This window comes from Mustela nigripes, chromosome 3 (assembly GCF_022355385.1).
Source record: "Mustela nigripes isolate SB6536 chromosome 3, MUSNIG.SB6536, whole genome shotgun sequence".
In the NCBI taxonomy this organism is placed as follows: domain Eukaryota; kingdom Metazoa; phylum Chordata; class Mammalia; order Carnivora; family Mustelidae; genus Mustela; species Mustela nigripes.
This window is the reverse complement of record NC_081559.1, coordinates 144,215,625-144,234,331: the sequence shown is the minus strand read 5'-3', so window position 1 is coordinate 144,234,331 and position 18,707 is coordinate 144,215,625. Positions and strand designations below refer to the sequence as shown.

The following is an 18,707-nucleotide window of genomic DNA, read 5'->3' as shown; positions in this document are numbered from 1 at the left end:
TTTTTCTGTGGAGTATTTTTCATGCAGTTAGTATGTGGTAGCATCAGGTAACTGCAGAGGTGTGGTTGCTTACTTCACATACACACACACACACACACACCCCAAAACTAGGCTTAGATTCTTTAATAAAGTGACAGAATTATCAAGGAGAGCAAGCTTTTGAAACACACATAACTAACCCTTTCTCACCAAACCTTAAGTGCTACCAAATACCATTTAATATAATCCTGGTATCATCTCCAGTCTTAATTTATACTGTTTCTATCTCCATTTCTAAAATCTTCTCTCAGAATCACATAGTTCTTTGGTTGGCTTTTCTCTCTCTACTTCACGTGTGCTACCAATGCTAATTAATGCTCCTTCATGTAACTGAATCACTGGCTTTGGCTGACTTTTCCTGAAAGCTCTGATCAGCTACGAATAGGACAAGTTACAGTTGGCTGCTTTAATTTCTTATTTGACAAAAGCAAAGCCCAGGAGAAAAGAGGCACGTGGAGCTGACTGTACACTGCAACCATAGAACTTTCCAGCACCCTCACCAGCAGTAGGTGCTCCTTCCAACTCTTCAAAGAAACTCCTAGTTGGTAGACTCGGTGTCATGGGAGCCGGTCACTATGATTCACTCCCCTGACCACTGTTCAGCAAGTTCTACTTTTACAAGTAACTGGAAAGAGAAAGCATCAGAAGTAGCTTTTAGGGGACGCCTGGGTGGCTCAGTTGGTTAAGCGGCTGCCTTCGGCTCAGGTCATGATCCCAGCGTCCTGGGATCGAGTCCCACATTGGGCTCCTTGCTTGGCAGGGAGCCTGCTTCTCCCTCTGCCTCTGCCTGCCACTCTGTCTACCTGTGCTTGCTCTCGCTTCTCTCTCTATGACAAATAAATAAAATAAAAAATCTTTAAAAAAAAAAAAAAAGAAGTAGCTTTTAGGAAGAAACTTTTTTTATTCATATAGAGAACATTTAAGACATATACTCAAACATTTTTATGAACAAGAATTTAATGGGTTTCATGATAGTGGTCATATGAAGATCATTCCAATATACTAATGTGTTTGCTGAATGAATGTTAAATAATTTCACAGAAGAAATTTCTATCCATTTAAGAAAATCTGGATTTCAATACCTGTTCACAGCAACAAAAAAGTGACTTAAGATGTCTTCATGTAGTAAAGTTATAAATTACTTGCTATTAACTCTCCATATATACTGTATTGAAAAAAATTGGTTGAGATTGACAGGTAAGAACAGAGAGAAGTTTCTAAATATAGTCTTGGGCCTCTTGTGACCCTGTCTTGAGCACAGGAGCTGCTGTGAGTCATTTAAAACGTCTTGCACCTAATAGGAAAAATTTTAATTGAGCCCAGCTTTCCCTGGTAAGAATGGGCACAGCACAGGAACTATTGGTTACTTCCTGGCAAGAGCATCCAGCTGGGGGGGTTGGGATGTGTGTGTGTGTGTGTTGCTTTTTTAAATGTTTGGGCATTCACCCAGTCCTATAGCTATGACATTCCTGGGCTGGGCCTGCTGGTAGTGGAAATAGGGAAGGTTGTTCAAACCACTAAATTCTCTACAGTATGGAAACTGGCAGACTCATCCCAGGCATAAGTTCCCCACTCTCTGCCTCTACCTCCACCCCACACTTAAAACATTAGTTCTCCCGTAGGCACTCAAAGAGAAGCTTAAAAATCCTGTCATAATTATGAGGATTGTATAGTGTTTATAATGATCAACTTATACATTTATACAAATTATAAATATATAAATAGAGAAATAAAAATCCTCTATTCGGAGTTGGTAAAAGTGAGGATGATATAACTAGGGATTTGTTCATAGAATAGGTTCATCATGAAAAATGACATCTGGATCAAAGATAATTTGGTGTTTTTCTACTACCAATGTTCGAGCTGCCATTGGCAACACTTTTGGACTTGGAGGAGACTTTCTAATCACAAGTGTGAGGTCACAGGTATCTCACCTTACAGTGGGGAGGTGGGGAGAAGTAAATAGGTCTTATTTTGAATGCCAACACCAATGGATCAGAAGTGACTGCCCATTGCTCCTTGTGGGGGATTCTAAGGCTGTGTTGGTGATCCTTGAGAAATAGAGATTTCAGCCATTCGCCCTGTCAGCCTCCAGTGTGGGAGAACGGGACATGGTGCAATGACCTTACGTTCACCATTCCTGACTTAAACTAAGACATTAATCAGCACACCAGGCAGCCATGACCCCTTGGCTAAGTTAATATCCTTAAGCCTCAGTTTCCTCCTCTGTAAATAGGGATAATAAAATGCTTAAGCTTAGGAACTGTTTTAAAGATTAATGGATTAATGTTAGAAAATAATTAAAGCAGGGTCTGGTGTATGATAAGCACTCTATAAATAAAAGCTACTATTACTATTATCATCCATGAATATTTTAAAATTAAGTTGGCAGTTACAAATTTTTTAAAAAAACAGTAGGCTGTGAAAGCATAAGGAATCAGATAAAAGTGAAGCTGTGCAGAGGTTTGGCTGAAGGCCCAGGGCCCCGCCTGTTCTACTCCAGCTAACCCCACACCGAGAGAGGCATCTTCAAAGAACCCCTACAATCCTTGAGCACAGTTTGAAAATCCCTGAAGAAGGTTATTTAGAAGTGAAAACAATGCTCGTCTTTTGAGGTTTGCTCTGCATTTGTTAGCCAGTTGGGCTTAACTAAGAAAGGTCACAGTCAGGGCAAAAGGGTCAAATTTAAGGTAGAGAGAAACATACTAGGCAGTAAATTTACATGGTTACCATTAGAATAAAAAAATCTTTAATTGACACTATTTTTGGCAAATAAGATTAAAATGGACTTCAGGTTAGTTTGAGAATGAAATGGATCCTTAGTTCTGTGTTGTATCTAACATACAGCTGGATACAGTTGAGAGAAGTTGGCCAAAGATCAGATGAAGGTAAAAAAGGAGCTCAAGTAGGAAACTCAGAAATGAGGGTAGAGAATGTGGAACTGCCTATTTAAGCACAAATGCAGACAGGGAACATAAAGTGTTCCCACAACACATTCAGTTTGTAAGAAGTTCACATTATAAATAATTTTACTGTATTATTTATTTATAAAAATGAATATTGTTAGTAGCAATTATCCTATGAAGTATATTTTCTCTTTTAAGGATGGATTTTTAAAATAGAAATGCCTTGATTTGAAGAGTTCCTGCTAATTAGTCACCATAGAATGCAACAGCAAATATGGTAATTTGGATCACTGTAAAGAAAAAACAAAGGGTCTCTAACAGAGCTAAAGAAATGTATCTGATCTGACTGATAATAACAATCTCATATACCAAATGGACACATGAAAGGAAAACATTTTTTAATTACTCACCAAGTTTATCTGCTCAAGCATGTAAAATTCCCATGAAGCTCAATCATTTATTCTAAAAACTTTCTAAATCACATCTACAAATCATGAAAACTTTTGTTTGAGGAATCCTCTTTCTAATACAGTGTACTTTGTGAGGCTTATATAAGTCCCTTTTCCAATGTCTATGAGTAAGAGAGCCACAGAAATGAGTTAGAGCTTTACCTCTTAGAAGCCTTGGAAAGCTTTCAACTCTGAAACTAAAATATTAAAGGGCTTAAATATATGCCATATTCTCATTTTTCACTCACAAGGAAAATACTTTAAACAAACTTCAATTATTACAATAGAATGCAATTATATAGTACATTAATCTTTTGTTTCAATTGCCTAAGACTTTGCTTTACTGTCATGCTTAAGTTTGGCTTTCTGTTTGCACCTATGGCTAAAAAAGAACACTGGCAGTTTCTTAGATATGCAAAATGCAATTGCATTTTGATGATTAAGATGATCTTACTGATCATCTCCAACAATGAATTATGTTAATAAAGGTGAGAATATAAGAAAAAAGATCCTATTAAAAAGCAGATCATTAATGGCAGTATGATATATTGGGGAAAGTCTCAAATCAGATTTTCAAGTCACTTCCTTTTGCAGAACACAGACTCTTAAGAGTGCAAAACAAGCTAACTCACATTTATTTTCTGCTTGCGGAAAATATGATGTTGGCATCATTTATGCTTAGTTTCTCCAAAATGGCCATTCGGAGGTCTAGGTTAGAGTCCCAGTAATACTGTAAAGAAAGTGCTTACATTAAACCTTCAAGTTATAACAAACTGGCATGTCAGTGATAAATGCTTCAAGAGTGAAAACATCCCTCTTTTTCTCTCATATCCATAAATGTCTGAAAATGGCAATGACATGCATCACCTACACTTAGGCAAAATGTCCTCAGATTCTCAGAGCTAGGATTTCTGCTGAGACAAAGATGAAGGATATGATGTAACTTTCAAACAGCACGTGATAAACTTCACAAAATGTGTTTTTGGTAACTATTTTTATGGAGTTTCCTGATTGGTATTTTTAAAGTTCACACATTGAGAAAAAATATTACGCTAAGGAGCACTAAGTAATTTTTAAGACTTAATGGCTACCCTAATAAGGATAATATTCCATTTTTCCATTTTAGTGACATAAATGCACTAGGACTGTCCTCATAAATTTTTTCAAAATAAGTATAAAAATAAAAACAGCCATAATTATAAATCTGTCCTGCTATTTAGGGAGAGGAATAGTTTGGGCCTGAAGGACCTAAAGTTCTGTAAGAATTTAATAAAAATGAAAAATTTCTCACTTCTTTCTATGATCTAAAATGCAATTAAAGGAAATAGTAATCTTCCTTGTAATACATTTTCTAAAGGGAGTTGAATCATTATATGTGTTAAAATTCTACTGCATTTAAAATCAGTTAATTATGAAATTCTTAAAAGCTTAGCATTAAGCAACATTTAAATTTTTGTATCATGCTGCAAACTTAATCTTGGAGAAGCAAGTTTAATCTTATATTAAATGTTCTATACCAGTGCCAGCAAATTAATATGCTACTTTATAAGAAATATTTTTGAATGCTTTTCTTGAAAATATTTTTGTTTTTTTATATTAAATTCTTAGCCTTAAGAGTGAAACAATTAAATTGAAAAAGGGTGAATAGTCAGAGTTTCTGGTACTAATTTATAGGATTGAAAATCTGGGTGGCTCAGTGGGTTAAGCGTCTGCCTTCGGCTCAGGTCATGATCTCAGGGTCCTGGGATTGAGTCCCACATTGGGCTCCTTGCTTGGCAGGGAACCTGCTTCTCTCTCTGCCTCTGCCTGCTTGTGTGCTCTCTGACAAATAAATAAAATCTTAAAAAAAAATGTACAATACTGTTTTCTAGGAATGAAAAATTTTTAAAAAAAAATTTTAGTTATTTTTATTTGAGAGAGAGAGAGGAGGGGTGGGGAGGGAGACAGCAGACCCCACAAAGAGCCCTATGTGGGGTTCGATCCAATGACCCTGAGGTCAGGACCTAGCTGAAATCAGGAAGAGGGAGGCTCAACCAACTAAGCCCCCAGGCACCCCTAGAAATGGAAAAATTTTGTCCCTAAGTACTCCTCCACTATAGTGTATACTCACCCCTCCACCTTCCAATTTCTACTGTTGTGGAGACTATTACATGGAAGGATGAGAATCTGTGTAGCATTGAAAGATGGAATAAGTGGACTTCAGCTCTACTCAGAGAAGCATCTCAGGCTAATATGACCTGCAATGTGAGGTAATGAGCTAGAGAAGAACGTTTATGGAATGAAATCAAGCAGAGGCTGGGTAAACATCAAGAGCAGATGTTTCTAAGGTTACTTCAGTTCACAGATTCTATTATCTGTATAATTAACAGAGGTACATACTTGTTGATACAATAGCTAGATATCACCTCACCAAATCAAAGGTTAACCTGGTTGGATGCATTAAATATTTCCAGAGAAACCAGGATTACAGTTTTTCTAAAGGTGCCTTTGCAATGGAGTATCAGCTCATGGTAAGACCCCACACAGTAGAATATAAACCTAAAAACTCGAGGTCATCCAAGAGAAATTAAAGAACTGTGAGCCAGGGGCGCCTGGGTGGCTCAGTGGGTTAAGCCACTCCCTTCGGCTCGGGTCATGATCTCAGGGTCCTGGGATCAAGTCCCGCATCGGGCTCTCTGCTCAGCAGGGAGCCTGCTTCCCCCTCTCTCTTTCTCTGCCTGCCTCTCTGCCTACTTGTGATCTCTCTCTGTCAAATAAATAAATAAATCTTAAAAAAAAAAAAAAAAAAAGAACTGCGAGCCAAATGAGGATTGTGATTGAAAATCCTTTGTGTTCCGATGCATGCTGTCATTTAAACAAATATTTGTAAACTCTGAACAGAGGTCAGTTATGAGAGTCACCAAGGCTTGTCATTGTGATCGTTTGGGCTGAATAAGAACATCAAGGGAAAGAACACTAGAGGAGTGCCCAGCATAGAATTAAGAGAATACCAGTACTTACAGGGTCAAGTAAGAGGAAGGGTGTTATGAAGGGGACCAGTCATTAACAGAACCAAATGCTACAGAGATGCGGATTTGGCAACCAGTCATCAGTGGCCTTTATCAGGATAGTTTTGCTCAATTATTGAAGTTGCAATCGAGGTTACAGTGGATTGAGTGAAGGTTCTGCCCAGAAAAGAACCCTGCTGCATTCTTAAATGACTATGTTCTGTTCTTTTCAGAGTTGTATCATATGTCCCTTCTGAATATATTTGAGGCTCCTGATGGGACAGTATCCTATTAGAAGAGCGACAAAAGCTTTTCTAAATTTCGTAAATCAGACCTCTGATTAATTTGGGCCTTAAAAAGAAAAAATTCTTGAGATTAAATTTTAAGTTGTTGAAACTTTTTTGTTGTTTTTAAGATTTTATTAGGGAGAGAGGGAGGGAGACTGTGCACAAGTGGAGGGCAGTGGCAAGCAGAGGCTCCCCCCGCTGAGCTAGAGACTGATGCAGGACTCGATCCCAGGACTCTGGAATCATGACCTGAGCCAAAGGCGGACGCTTAAGTGACTGAGCCACCCAGGCGCCCCTGAAACCGTGTATTAAGTAGAAATTTTTACTATGAAGAGTTGTGTTCAATACTTGTTGACATGTATTTAGTGAAGGCCTGCTATTGCAGGAAACTCAGCAACACAAGACCACACGATTATCCTCAGTAGGGCTTAAGATGGGGAGTTAGTGTGTCTGAAACAATGACCGATTTCTGGTTCAGTTTGGTAGTCTTTAGTCTTGGGCTCAAGGGCTTAATGGAAAGTATTTTTCAGGTCAGGCTTTTTGGCTCATTTACTCACAAGCTTAGCATTTTCAAGCTATGTCCAAGATGACTGACAAGTCTAATTTATTGGCATCTTTCATGAAAGGAGATATTAAAGACTCCCAAGTAGTTTACATTTTAAAAGTTATGGATAGTCAATACTGTAGAGCTCAATTAAGTTTGAAGCCTAAGGTGAAATAATCTTTTAACACGGTTTTGATAAAGTGGCAATAAAAGGGTCTAGATTAGAAAAGTATGTGTTTTTATCAACAAGCAGGGTTTCCTATTTATTAAACACTGAATGTATTTCTGAATTGGATGTATTCTTTAATTCTCTTATTTAGGAACCAAGAAATGGGGCTGGGGGAGGACACCCTATACTGCAATACAGTACTTAACCAGGTTCCTAAAACAGGTCTTGCTGTCTAATCAAAGCCAAGATGTAAGGTGTTTATCCTTCTCTGCTAAAATGGTGCCACGAAAGTGTTAAATCGTGTTGTAATTCCAGGTCTACAGTTCTGGAAAGAAAATAATTGATATTAAGAAGGCACAACATTATTTAATGTATGTATTGCAAGAACAGAAAGAGTGAACTAAAGAGAGAGAATGAATACATGTGGAGCCCGGTGGGAAGTTAAAGATCAGGGGTCAGCAAAGTGCAGCCTGCTGCTGCATCTTGAAAGGAAAGAACACAGCCACACTACTCATTTATCAGAACACAGCCACACTACTCATTTACATACTGTCTGTGGCTGCTTTCATGATACAACAGCAAAGTTGACTAGTTGTAATGGAGACCTTATGGCCCACAAAGCCAAAAACATTTACTATCTGGCCCTATAAGGAAAAAGCTTGCAGACTCCCTACAGTTAGAATCCTGACCAAAAAGCAAACTATAAAATACAGCGCAAACATGGGCGAAGTGAGTAAGATTGGAATTTTGAAGACTATTTGAGACTCAATGAGATGTAAATATAGTATGCTTTAAAAAAAAAGGGGGGGCGCATTAAAATTGAATGATACTTAGGCTCTATTACTTTCCTTAAAAGTTAACTTGGAGTTGGGGGGGGGGGGGGGACTATAGAAGCTCATGATTTCATCCTTTGAGAAAAGGTGTTCTTTCCCTCTGCTAAAAATAAGTGGACTGAACATTAACCCCAAAGGCCTGCATTTGTATTGAACTTCTTTACTGGATAGGAAAACTCCTCTCTAGGTCCAAGTAACTTCATCATACCCCCCCTACCCCCAAATAGGAGGTAGACTCTGTTAAGGTGTCAGTTTCCCTGAGTACATAAATGGATCTTCTGAATAAGATCTTACACACTTGTCTAATACAGTTCTTGTCCTATAGAACTAGGAGGCACCTAGAAAGTAGTAATAGTCCTATCCCAGAAAAAGATAAATAGCTGATACAAACATTTTTGTTTGCCATATTAAGGTCCATGCAAAAATTGTATGCAGAGCAAATCTTTTTTCCCCTGTGACTTTAAGATACATTTTCAAAGTAATAAAAGTATTCTCTCCTTCTATCATGTTGAAGGGAGATAATGCAAAGTGCCATGTATGCATTTTCTTAATCTGCACCACTTTGTATATTTAGTTATCCTATCCATTCACAATTCCCAATCATTACTGCTTTTCAAAAACCACTGAAACAAAGGGCCTGTTGGTTCCCTGCTTGCTTTTCAATCTTTTTCCATTGCAAATGGCATGTAATAATTGAGAACATAATACAGCATGAAATCATTATCCATCACAGATAACCATTTTTTCACAAATGAGTCTTGGACATTTATCTGTTGAATACATACATAGCCTAAGAGAAGAGTCCATAGGCTAAAATGGGAGCTCACATTTTGAATACAGAGTTAAGTCACCAGCAGTAACAAAGGGCCAGAAAATAGACTTGGGGTGCCAATAAGTCAGTACCTTCAGAAGGCACAAATAAGGGCCAAAGTTCAGAATGCCTCCAAAAAGCTGCCTGAAATCTAATGTAGGAGTCTAACAAACATCTTTAGGTCTGTGAAACAACAAAATCCTAAAAGAGACAAATTTAAAACTGCCCCCCCCAAAAGAATCCATACCAAGGCATAAAAATCTGTTTCAAATCTCCCTTGCCATGGGTGACGGTAATTCCCTGGAGTAGTACTCTTGGAAGAGGACTCAGTTTATAGACTTGCTCTTCCTTGGAATGACTGAATTGATTGAACAGTGTACTTTGGAGAATTAATTACCCACGTGTCTATGTAAATGCCAACATCCCAGTTTAGGGATCCAGGTCTCAGCAAGAACAGGGAAGAGGGTGAGGGTGAGAGTTATATACTCAGCTCCATCTTCCACATGAACACACATTTGTGTTGCACAAGGTGAAATATAAATGCCCACTCAACATGCTTCTAACACATACAAAAATGATTAGCAACAAAAGCATCAGATCTATATGATCTTTATTGATGCACTGTTGCAGTCTACATCAAGGTATAAACTCTAATAGGTTTCCTCTAGGTTTTACATCTTCCTTATATATACTATGAGACACTTAAGATATTAGTGGGGACAAGCCAGCCATTATTTTCAAGTAAATATTTTGCAGCAAATGGCTAATATTAAGTTTGTCACTAAGTACTCCAAGTTAAGCAGATGATCTAAGTTAAAAAAAACTTAAAGGCTACTTGCACTGAGATTTCTATAGTCATATTTGCTATAGGTTGGGTTTGGTCATTACGTCTTCAGGTAAGATCACGTAGGGGCGTAGCAGAGGGCGAGGGGGACGTCCCAAGGGATGACACGTTCCCTGTGCTTGGCAACACAAACTGCTTGTAAACCAAATTAACTTGTTAACTATATGCCATTAGATACTAACAAGCAAAATCATAAAAAAGTTGCTGACATCTTTTAATAATCACTTAACTTTGAGCTCAGATTTATGTGCCAGGAATTATATCTGAATATATTTTGTAGTTCCAAATTTCAGTCTTCCCCAATCTTAAAATCATTTATCAAACGGGTTTGAATACAGGTAAAATACTGAAATGAAGTTCAGAAATCCTGGATCCCAAAACTGACTGTAAAATTACTGTAGTAACCTCTCAGGATCAATTCCTTTTTGCTCTCAAAGTTTTAACCTGAAACATTCTACAATTATCTTATTTTGTGTGATTTCTTACTGAGTGTTGAGACATGTGCCAAGAAAGTTGTCTTTTGCTTATCTTCCACTAATATCCTAAAACATACTTAATTATGCTTGGAAGATTAATAATTTCTTTTTGCTAAACTTTGGTTGTGCTGGGAAAAAGTATCTGGTTGGCAGGCAGAAGGTAGTATCGCTAGCATGTAAAGGCAACATGCTCTCACACAACCTATTTCCTTATTCACTTTTAACAGAATAGATTTGTGGTTCATTTTTTTTTTCCTTTAGTTCAAAACTCAAAAAAAAACTTATGACAAAGGGCTACGACCCAAAGGTTAATTTTCTCATTTAACCATGGATCCAGTAATTTAATTTCCTACACCAGCTTCCAAATATTGGTTGTGATCATTTGCAAAGTGAAAATGAAAAAAGCTCAAACAGCAATTTTTTCTATACAGTTAAGCACGATTTCTAAATTCCTACTGTGTCTTTCTGGTGTCATGAGATATTTATGCAACTTTATCAGTGTTTTTGCTAAGCAAAACAAAAAGCTGGTTAACTACAATGGTCCGTAAACTTCTAAGCAAAAAACCCAAAACCTATAGATAGAAATGTTTGGTCAATATTTGCTTAGCCAGAATGTTCTACAACATCTCAAACAATAGATTTGGTTTCTTTCTGAAGCAATTACATTTAATCTTTTGCTGATTATTAAAAGCTGCTTTTTAATCTTGAGCCAAGTGGTCCCAGTCTTAACCTCTCAGAACCATCCAGAGTATACCTAATCATTCTGCCACATGACAGCTCTTTTACAATTTTAATACACCAAGCCTTATGTGTCACATGGACAGCCTTCTCCAAACAAAACTCTCATTTCCTTAGTAAAGTCTATCTAGTCATTTCTGATTTCCTTTATTCTATTACTGACACCACCACAAAAACCTAAACACGCCCAGGTAAGTGTTTTCTTTGTATTATTAAAGTTTCAAAGACTTGAAACATGTATTTACTAGTAATTTATTAGTCTGCTAATATGCAATAAAGATGGGATGAAGTAATTTACATTTCCTTTTTAAACCACTTCCAAAATTATGCACACATGTAAACGAGAGGGGAAATATCTTAATGTCTTCTAAGACCTGTAGAAAATTCCCACAAGTAATAAAGATGAAAAAATAGATGAAATGTTGATTACAAATCACTATCACCTATTAGAGCAGCTCTCAAGGCATCACTAGGAGGTAGTCTGAGTCATTTATGCACTTCATATAAAGACATAAAACCCAAAAAACTCTAATATTCTGTAATTCAAACTTGTAAACCTTAAGTACAAAGATAACTGTAAGTTTACAAAGGTGTTCCGCTACCCCGATTAGTCTAAATTATTACACTTTTAATGCAAAGAAATCTGAATTAAATGTCAGAGTCAACAAAATTCACGAAGCCAGAAGCAAGTTTAGTGCTCACAAGTTTATATTTTTAGGTTTGATAAAGATTCTTGTGTATTTTCTAAATACACAGACAAACAGTTTTGGAAGTTTACATACATGTCTTAGGACACTTATACTAGGTAGGTAAATTACATTTAAAAAAATTGGTCTTCGTAAAAGATCTTCCCAAAGAGCTTTTACAAACAGCAGGCAGAAGAAAGCGTTATGTTTACAGTGTTTAAAATGCTGATTCTCCCATTTCATCATGGCCTCAACCATCCCTCTCTCTTCAACCCAAAATCTTGTTCTCAATAGCCAGTGTACTCCAAATAAGTACCCAATGTCCTAAAATTCAGGGCTAGAAAACATCTAAGTGTGCTTATCCCTAACACATTTTAAACTATCTAGAACGGTTCAACTTCACTTGAAAGCAGGGATACAGCAGAAAAAAAAATTTTCCACTTGAAATCCTAAAGTGACTACAAAAAAACACCTGTTAGTTCTAAGCACATATATTATGTACCATAGTTAAGTTTTAAGGATCTGGGTGACTGAACGGCACAAAAACTGGGGTTCACATCTAGTTCTTCACTTTAAAACCATCCTTTTAAAAATAAAAATGCCACAGCCAATTAATAGCATGTGCTACACTGAGGTCAGGTATCTTATTTATAGTCAATGACAAAACTGCTGAATTAGGAGGAAAAGAGTGATAAGGTATTTGAGGAAGGAAAGATTAGACACTCAAATTCCTAATGTAGATGGTTTACAGGGAAAATAGGTCTCCATAGAGCAATTTCTTTAAAGCACTGAAATTCTACAAAAGTTGTTTAATGAGGCAGTTAATAGAGCCCCCTAAAAAGAGCATGGGCTTCATTCAGAATCAAATCTGGTCAAAACCCAGCTAGCTCTACCACTTAATAGCTGTGTTATATTGGGCAAGTTATATTATGCAGATTTCTTGGAGACTTTCTCTTCCATAAAAGAGAGACAGTAGCACCTACCTTATCGGGAATTAGAGAAAATAATGTAAAGCTCAATGGCACATGTAGGCACTAAAAAAAAAAAAAAAAAAAAAAAAGTAGCTTTTGGGATTATTCAGAAAGATAAATTCTTATGTTGACAAAATCCTAAAAATACACATAAAGCTTACTGAAGTTTTGAAATTTGTGACTTTTTAAAACTCCTCTTCCATCACACTTTCCCCCATAGTATACTACTCCAGTCATCTTCAGGCCTTTTACACTTCGTTGGATGAATATAGTTTCCCAACCCTGATCCTTTCATCTGGTCTCCTCCCCCTTTCCTCCTGGTTTGCATCAATTACTGAATGAAGATGTAGTAGGCCTCTATACTATGTGTACCAGTGTTTGCAGCACTTTGTGAATTCGCTTGTTCTATCTCCCTCTTCTCCATCAGGATGGCTCTACTAAAACCAGCTAGTGTTTTCCCCACCAAATTTCAAAGCCATTTATTAGTGTTCAGTTTCCCCTTCCTACAGTTTCTTAAGCTCTTAGTTGCTAGGGTGCTACAATTAGCAACATATCTAGTGAATATGAAAAATGAGGGCCAGTAACAATGACAAAACAGGGACCATATGGAAGTAACTGTCTCTGAGAATCCTAAGAAAGATTACATGATCTTAATTTATATGAGAGGGTCTGTTACTAAATAGCAAAGAAAACAGTTTATATTTTTCCTCTTCATTAAAATTACAAGCTCTAAAATAGGTTTCATTTAAAATATAAGTTACAAGAGAAAAATTCAGCAAATGTGTAACAAACACATAATTCTGCCAGGGCTCCACAGACAAAATTATGAGTATTCCATTGTCACCTCTGAGACCAATCATAAGTTCTTATTATCTATCAACTTCCTGAAATTGTACTGTAAGTCAGAAAAAGAATATACTTAAAAAAAAAATAGAAACGTCCAGTAGTATACCTTAGTACTAAAACTATTTTTTAAAAAGACCTAGAAGGGAAAAGGCAGTCCCTCGAGATCATGAAACAAATAAGTTAGGCAGTCAGCAAGTAGAAAAATCTGTCAATTCTGTTTCTGGTAAAATGTTTACTTTAAAGAAGAAATTTTTATATAGGCTGAGGCTAATATATTCGAGTATAAACATTCCTTTGGATTACCTTTCTAAAAACAAACTTTTAAAGTATATTTCAGTTGACTAAAAATATAGCCAAATCTGTCACAACACAACATAAAAGGTAATGGACAATTATAGAATATTTTAAATTAACAGTAATAAGCCATCTACATCAAACTTTGTTTCCAACTAAAACCAAAACAAAATCACAACAATCCCGTAGTGTACCAAGTGTGTATTTCAATTTACTGTATGCAGTCTAACAAAAATTTGGTCATAATTTACCAGATATACATAAATGATTTAAGTAGTAAAAGAAAATTCAGTTTAAAGAGTGTAAGTTCATATCTTGAGGAAAAGTAAAAGTACATTAAGAATGTAAAGCCAAGTCCAGTTTCTATGTAATAAGTGAACTGTAGTCTAATAAAGCAGATTTAGGTGATTTTCAGATATATATCTTTTCTCTTTAATATATATTTATATATAGACAGATCTACCAATTGTAAACTATGGTTTATTTTAAAGGAGGGGGATAAATGGGATGAAAGAAATCTTTATACTATACTTACATATTCACAAAGCAGAACATTTTAAGTTTAAAATACTTTTTCATTCATAGTATCTTTGCCCAACTAACGTCTACTTTGGACCCCACCAGAATGACATTATACTCATCTGTCTAGAACACGGAGAATAAGATGTACTCTTCAGTCTTAAACAAAAATCAAACCAAACTATTCCTGTCAATTGTATAGTTATGTAGAAACTACAATAAAGTTTAGATGACAGAAGATGTATCTAAGCCTGTAACCATACTTTTATCTTGATTCATCCTAGCAGAAACATCCATGTCTAACATGAAATCATTACACTACTGAAATCCGAGACAATGAGAAAGTTTGTCTCTTTAAAAAAAAAAGTATCAACTTTGCAACTTTGATCAGATGGAGCACCAAATGATTATGTCTGTCAAAGTGTACTTTGCAATTTTTTCCACACAAATAGCATAATTTAGTGACCTGATATAAAATAGGAAAATATACTCAATTTCTATTAAAAGAAAGCTGAAAATAGGATATCCCTCAATCTTATATAATATACAATATGTTCCTGATAAATGTCATGCGTGTTAATATTATGTGAAATGCTGCTGTCGGTTTAATAATCAGCTAATTCATCTGTCATCAGACTCAATAAATCTGACCATTTCAATTTAAGATCACCCCTTGTACCCTAAAGAATTTAGTTAACAGAATAATGTAAAGCCTCTCAATATTTTATTTGTAAGACTTTTGCGGACAGTTGAATCATGGTGATTACCAGAAAGACTATCTATGAAGATGTAGCAAAACTTTGAGGAATTGAAAAAATATTTATCTATCATAATTTCAAAACGCTCAATATCCCAGTAAGTATCAAACAAAAGAGAATGCACTTTTTATGTTATTTTTAATGATAAAAAGGGCACAGGAGTAAAAACCTGATATTTCACTTATATTGCATAACAAGCTAACCAAACTGGACATGGAGGTCAAATTAGGAAACAAATCATTTTACTTATTGTTTCTATGACTTTTCTTTTGATTAGATTTCTGTCTTTTCAAATAGGACTGAGGTATAGTACACTGGCAAAAATATAAAGAGGCAAACAAGAATAGTGCCAAAGTAACAGATACCCAAAACCGAATACCATTGTCAGAAAACGTCATGTAATAACCATTTATCAAATTAGAGCAGCAGGAGAAAGTTACTTCTAAATCATAATCATTTTAGTGGTATTTGTCAACTTCGCCACGTTAACTTTGCAACATCATTTCTTCATTTGTGAAGTAGTAAAATTCATGTCAAAAAGGAAAGGGGGTATGGTATGGAGGAAGTCAGTTAGTTCATTCCAATAAATTACCTCTCCAGTTCTTATAAACATGCCCATCAGCACAAAATTGAGAAATAATACCTTAACTAGAAGAGACGTGGTTTAAGTTATGAAGCAAATTAAAATGGAAAAATACAGGAAAGTAGAACCAATGGGGTTGAAAAAGCCCCTCACTGAAAATCTGTATTAAAAAAAATAAAATTAATAAAAATAAAAATAGAAACAAAACTCTACTAGTACAAACTAGCCTGAGTGGTTTGATGGACAGAGTAATTGGGTCAGCTGTCACTGTAGTCTTATAAATGGATTTTCTTCATTCATGTTAAAGTGACACATGAATGTAAGCTCTTTAAGGATAGGTACAATATATTCGTAGGACCCAAATAGTTACTGTATATCCTATAAATAAAAAATATTTTTACTTTGATAACTGACTGAAGATGTGGGGACTCCATGTAATCCAACCACAAGGTTGTTTGCTGTACAGTCCTGTGCAAATATAAAAAAAAAAATTTTTTTTTTTTTGCTATAAGGCTTTTTGACCCTACAGTTTTCACAGCAACATAACTACCATCCAGCATGTACCATATTTTGCAAGCCTTCAAGTTCAACAATTCAAATTGTCGATTCATATTATGTCCAAATGCAGCATCCTTGAGGAGTATAGGTCAGTTAATCATCTAGAGACATACAAACATCTCCTGATTCATCCCACCGAGATGGATCATTCTGATCTTCTCCATCATCAACCAGCTCTTCATCAGCTTCTCCTACTTCATTCTCTTCATATTCTTCATCCCGAGGGAAATCTGTATCCTGTCCCTGATCTACACCTTCTTGTCCTCCTGGCTGTGATTTATCTGCACAGTCTACACAAACACCATAGCGTCGAGATCCATGTCTTATTCCAACACTGGCTGCTAACATGAAGATCTTCTTACACACCATACATTTGTATTTTTTATCCTTTTTATGCACCTAATTAAAGGGGGGAAAAATCCAACATAAGGACAATATAGACAATAATGCGTTTGAACCATTCAATTAAACCACCCATTTAACAGTAAGTGAATGTATGCTTTTGTTTTTCTGTATCAAGTTCAGTTCATAAACCAGTCTTTGTTTAAAGCAATTTATTTAACAACCAACCTTCCCTAAATTTCATGTAAAATACCTTAAACTTCAGTGACATAAATACATTTTAATCGCAAAGACCAGTTATATATATTTAAAGTTACTTACCAGGGAATGTCTTTTCACATGTTCTCTGCGAGTAAACAGTTTTCCACAAATATCACAGCTAAATGATCTGACTCCCGTATGAATGAGCAAATGCCTTTTTAGTGTTCGTCTGTATTTGGCTACATAGCTACAATGAGGGCATTTTAACTTGTTCATGATTAGAGATGATTCACCTTTAAGAATTAAAAAGAACACACACACACACAAAAGCAATTATATAGGAAACAAAATTTGCTATCAAAAGCTTGTCTATATCTAAGAATAGGGATTATCACAAGACTACCAGTATCTTGATTTTTTAAAACCCAGGACACGGAAGCTTTTAATTGTGAAAAATCATTTTAAAATTCCCGTAGATGTTTAGTTGACTAATACTTGCCATTTTCCCAAGTTTCTTGTTTTGGCCAAGATTCCGGCAATAATCCATACTTGAAATCATTTGAAGCACCTGGTATCAATCCATACTTGAAATCATTTGAAGTACCTGGCAGCAATCCATACTTGAAATCACTTGAAGGTCCAGGCATCAGGCCATACTTGAAATCATGTGAAGTACCTAATACAATTGAAAAGTGATTCTGATGTAATGATGGTAATGAAGATCTCTTACCAAAATTTGAAGAAACCCAGAAAATAACTTTATTGTATCTTATGAGTATTATGACAGCTTATTATAAATAGCTAGATAAAAATCTCTACATTGTAGTCTGAAACAGAAATGTCTTCATACTTCATTATCAAAATACCCTAATTATAAAGCATCTTAAGTAGGAGAACTAAAATTTAAAATACAACCATAGGGAGAGAAAAATTTGGTAAAATATATTTCAATAATATTTAACAGTGTATGGAGACCACATGAAACTACTCTTCTATACTGAATTTCAAACATATTCAAGCCGAACTCTAACTTAATTGTCGTCTTACAGCACAGCTTTGGAACAGGAGGATAGTCCCCTTACTGCCTCCAAAATAATCACATAATCTTGTTTTAAGACTTAGCAGTATAGAAAAATGGACTAAGAATGAAAAATATAAATACTAGGAATGACAAATGCAAGATTCTTGCTGTATTACACCCTTGCTTGTTATTTCAGACACACTGGGCCCTCGTGGGGTTCACCAAAACCTCTAACTCCATCCTTAAATAAGTGAAAATCGAAAAGGCAGAATTAAAATAACCAATGTCCCTTAAGGAATCTGTACCTGAGGATCTTCAGACTAGCGAAGATAAAAATTACCACCTCTGGATAGCATTCCCTCACCTCCCCTCCTTTTAAAAAGATTTTATGTTTCAGTAATCTCTACACCCAAAAGTGAGGATCCAACTTACAGCTCTGCGATCAAAAAAAAAAAAAAAAAAAAAAAGTGTCGCATACTCCAGCATGAGCCAGCCAGATGCCCCCTGGATAGGATTCCTTCTTGAATATGTATGTCTTTACCTGGATCCAGGAATCCTCTTGGCAATGTAAACATTCAGAATTCTCCATAGCTAGCTACTGCCACCCTGATCCAATCGACCATTAACTCTTGCCTGTGGATTATTTTCAATAGCCATCAGAGCCATCCCAGTTCGTAACTGTTGCCCTCTTACAGTTTGCTCTCAACACACCGATTAGAAATTGTTTCAGAACTTTTAAGTGAGAACCTGGCACTTAAAAAAAGCCTTCAAGGACTACCCATCTCAAACATAAAAACACCAAAGACTGACAGTATGTTATATAGCCTTACCTAAATCTAGCCCTT

The 18,707-nt window shown here is 35.9% G+C and overlaps 1 protein-coding gene across 2 annotated transcripts in view; it reads right to left on the bottom strand.

The window, feature by feature from the left end:
* Window positions 1-11,773: 11,773 nt before the first annotated feature.
* Window positions 11,774-18,707, bottom strand: part of ZBTB10 (zinc finger and BTB domain containing 10) — a 37,194-nt gene continuing 30,260 nt past the window's right edge. For both annotated transcript variants that reach the window (XM_059394770.1, XM_059394769.1), the window contains 3 exons: window positions 17,341-17,517; window positions 16,962-17,134; window positions 11,774-16,697 (listed from right to left, as the gene is read on the bottom strand). In XM_059394770.1, coding sequence (XP_059250753.1) covers window positions 16,392-16,697; window positions 16,962-17,134; window positions 17,341-17,517 — 656 coding nt within the window. In that variant the 3' untranslated portion in view covers window positions 11,774-16,391. The remainder of the gene's footprint in view (window positions 16,698-16,961; window positions 17,135-17,340; window positions 17,518-18,707) is intronic.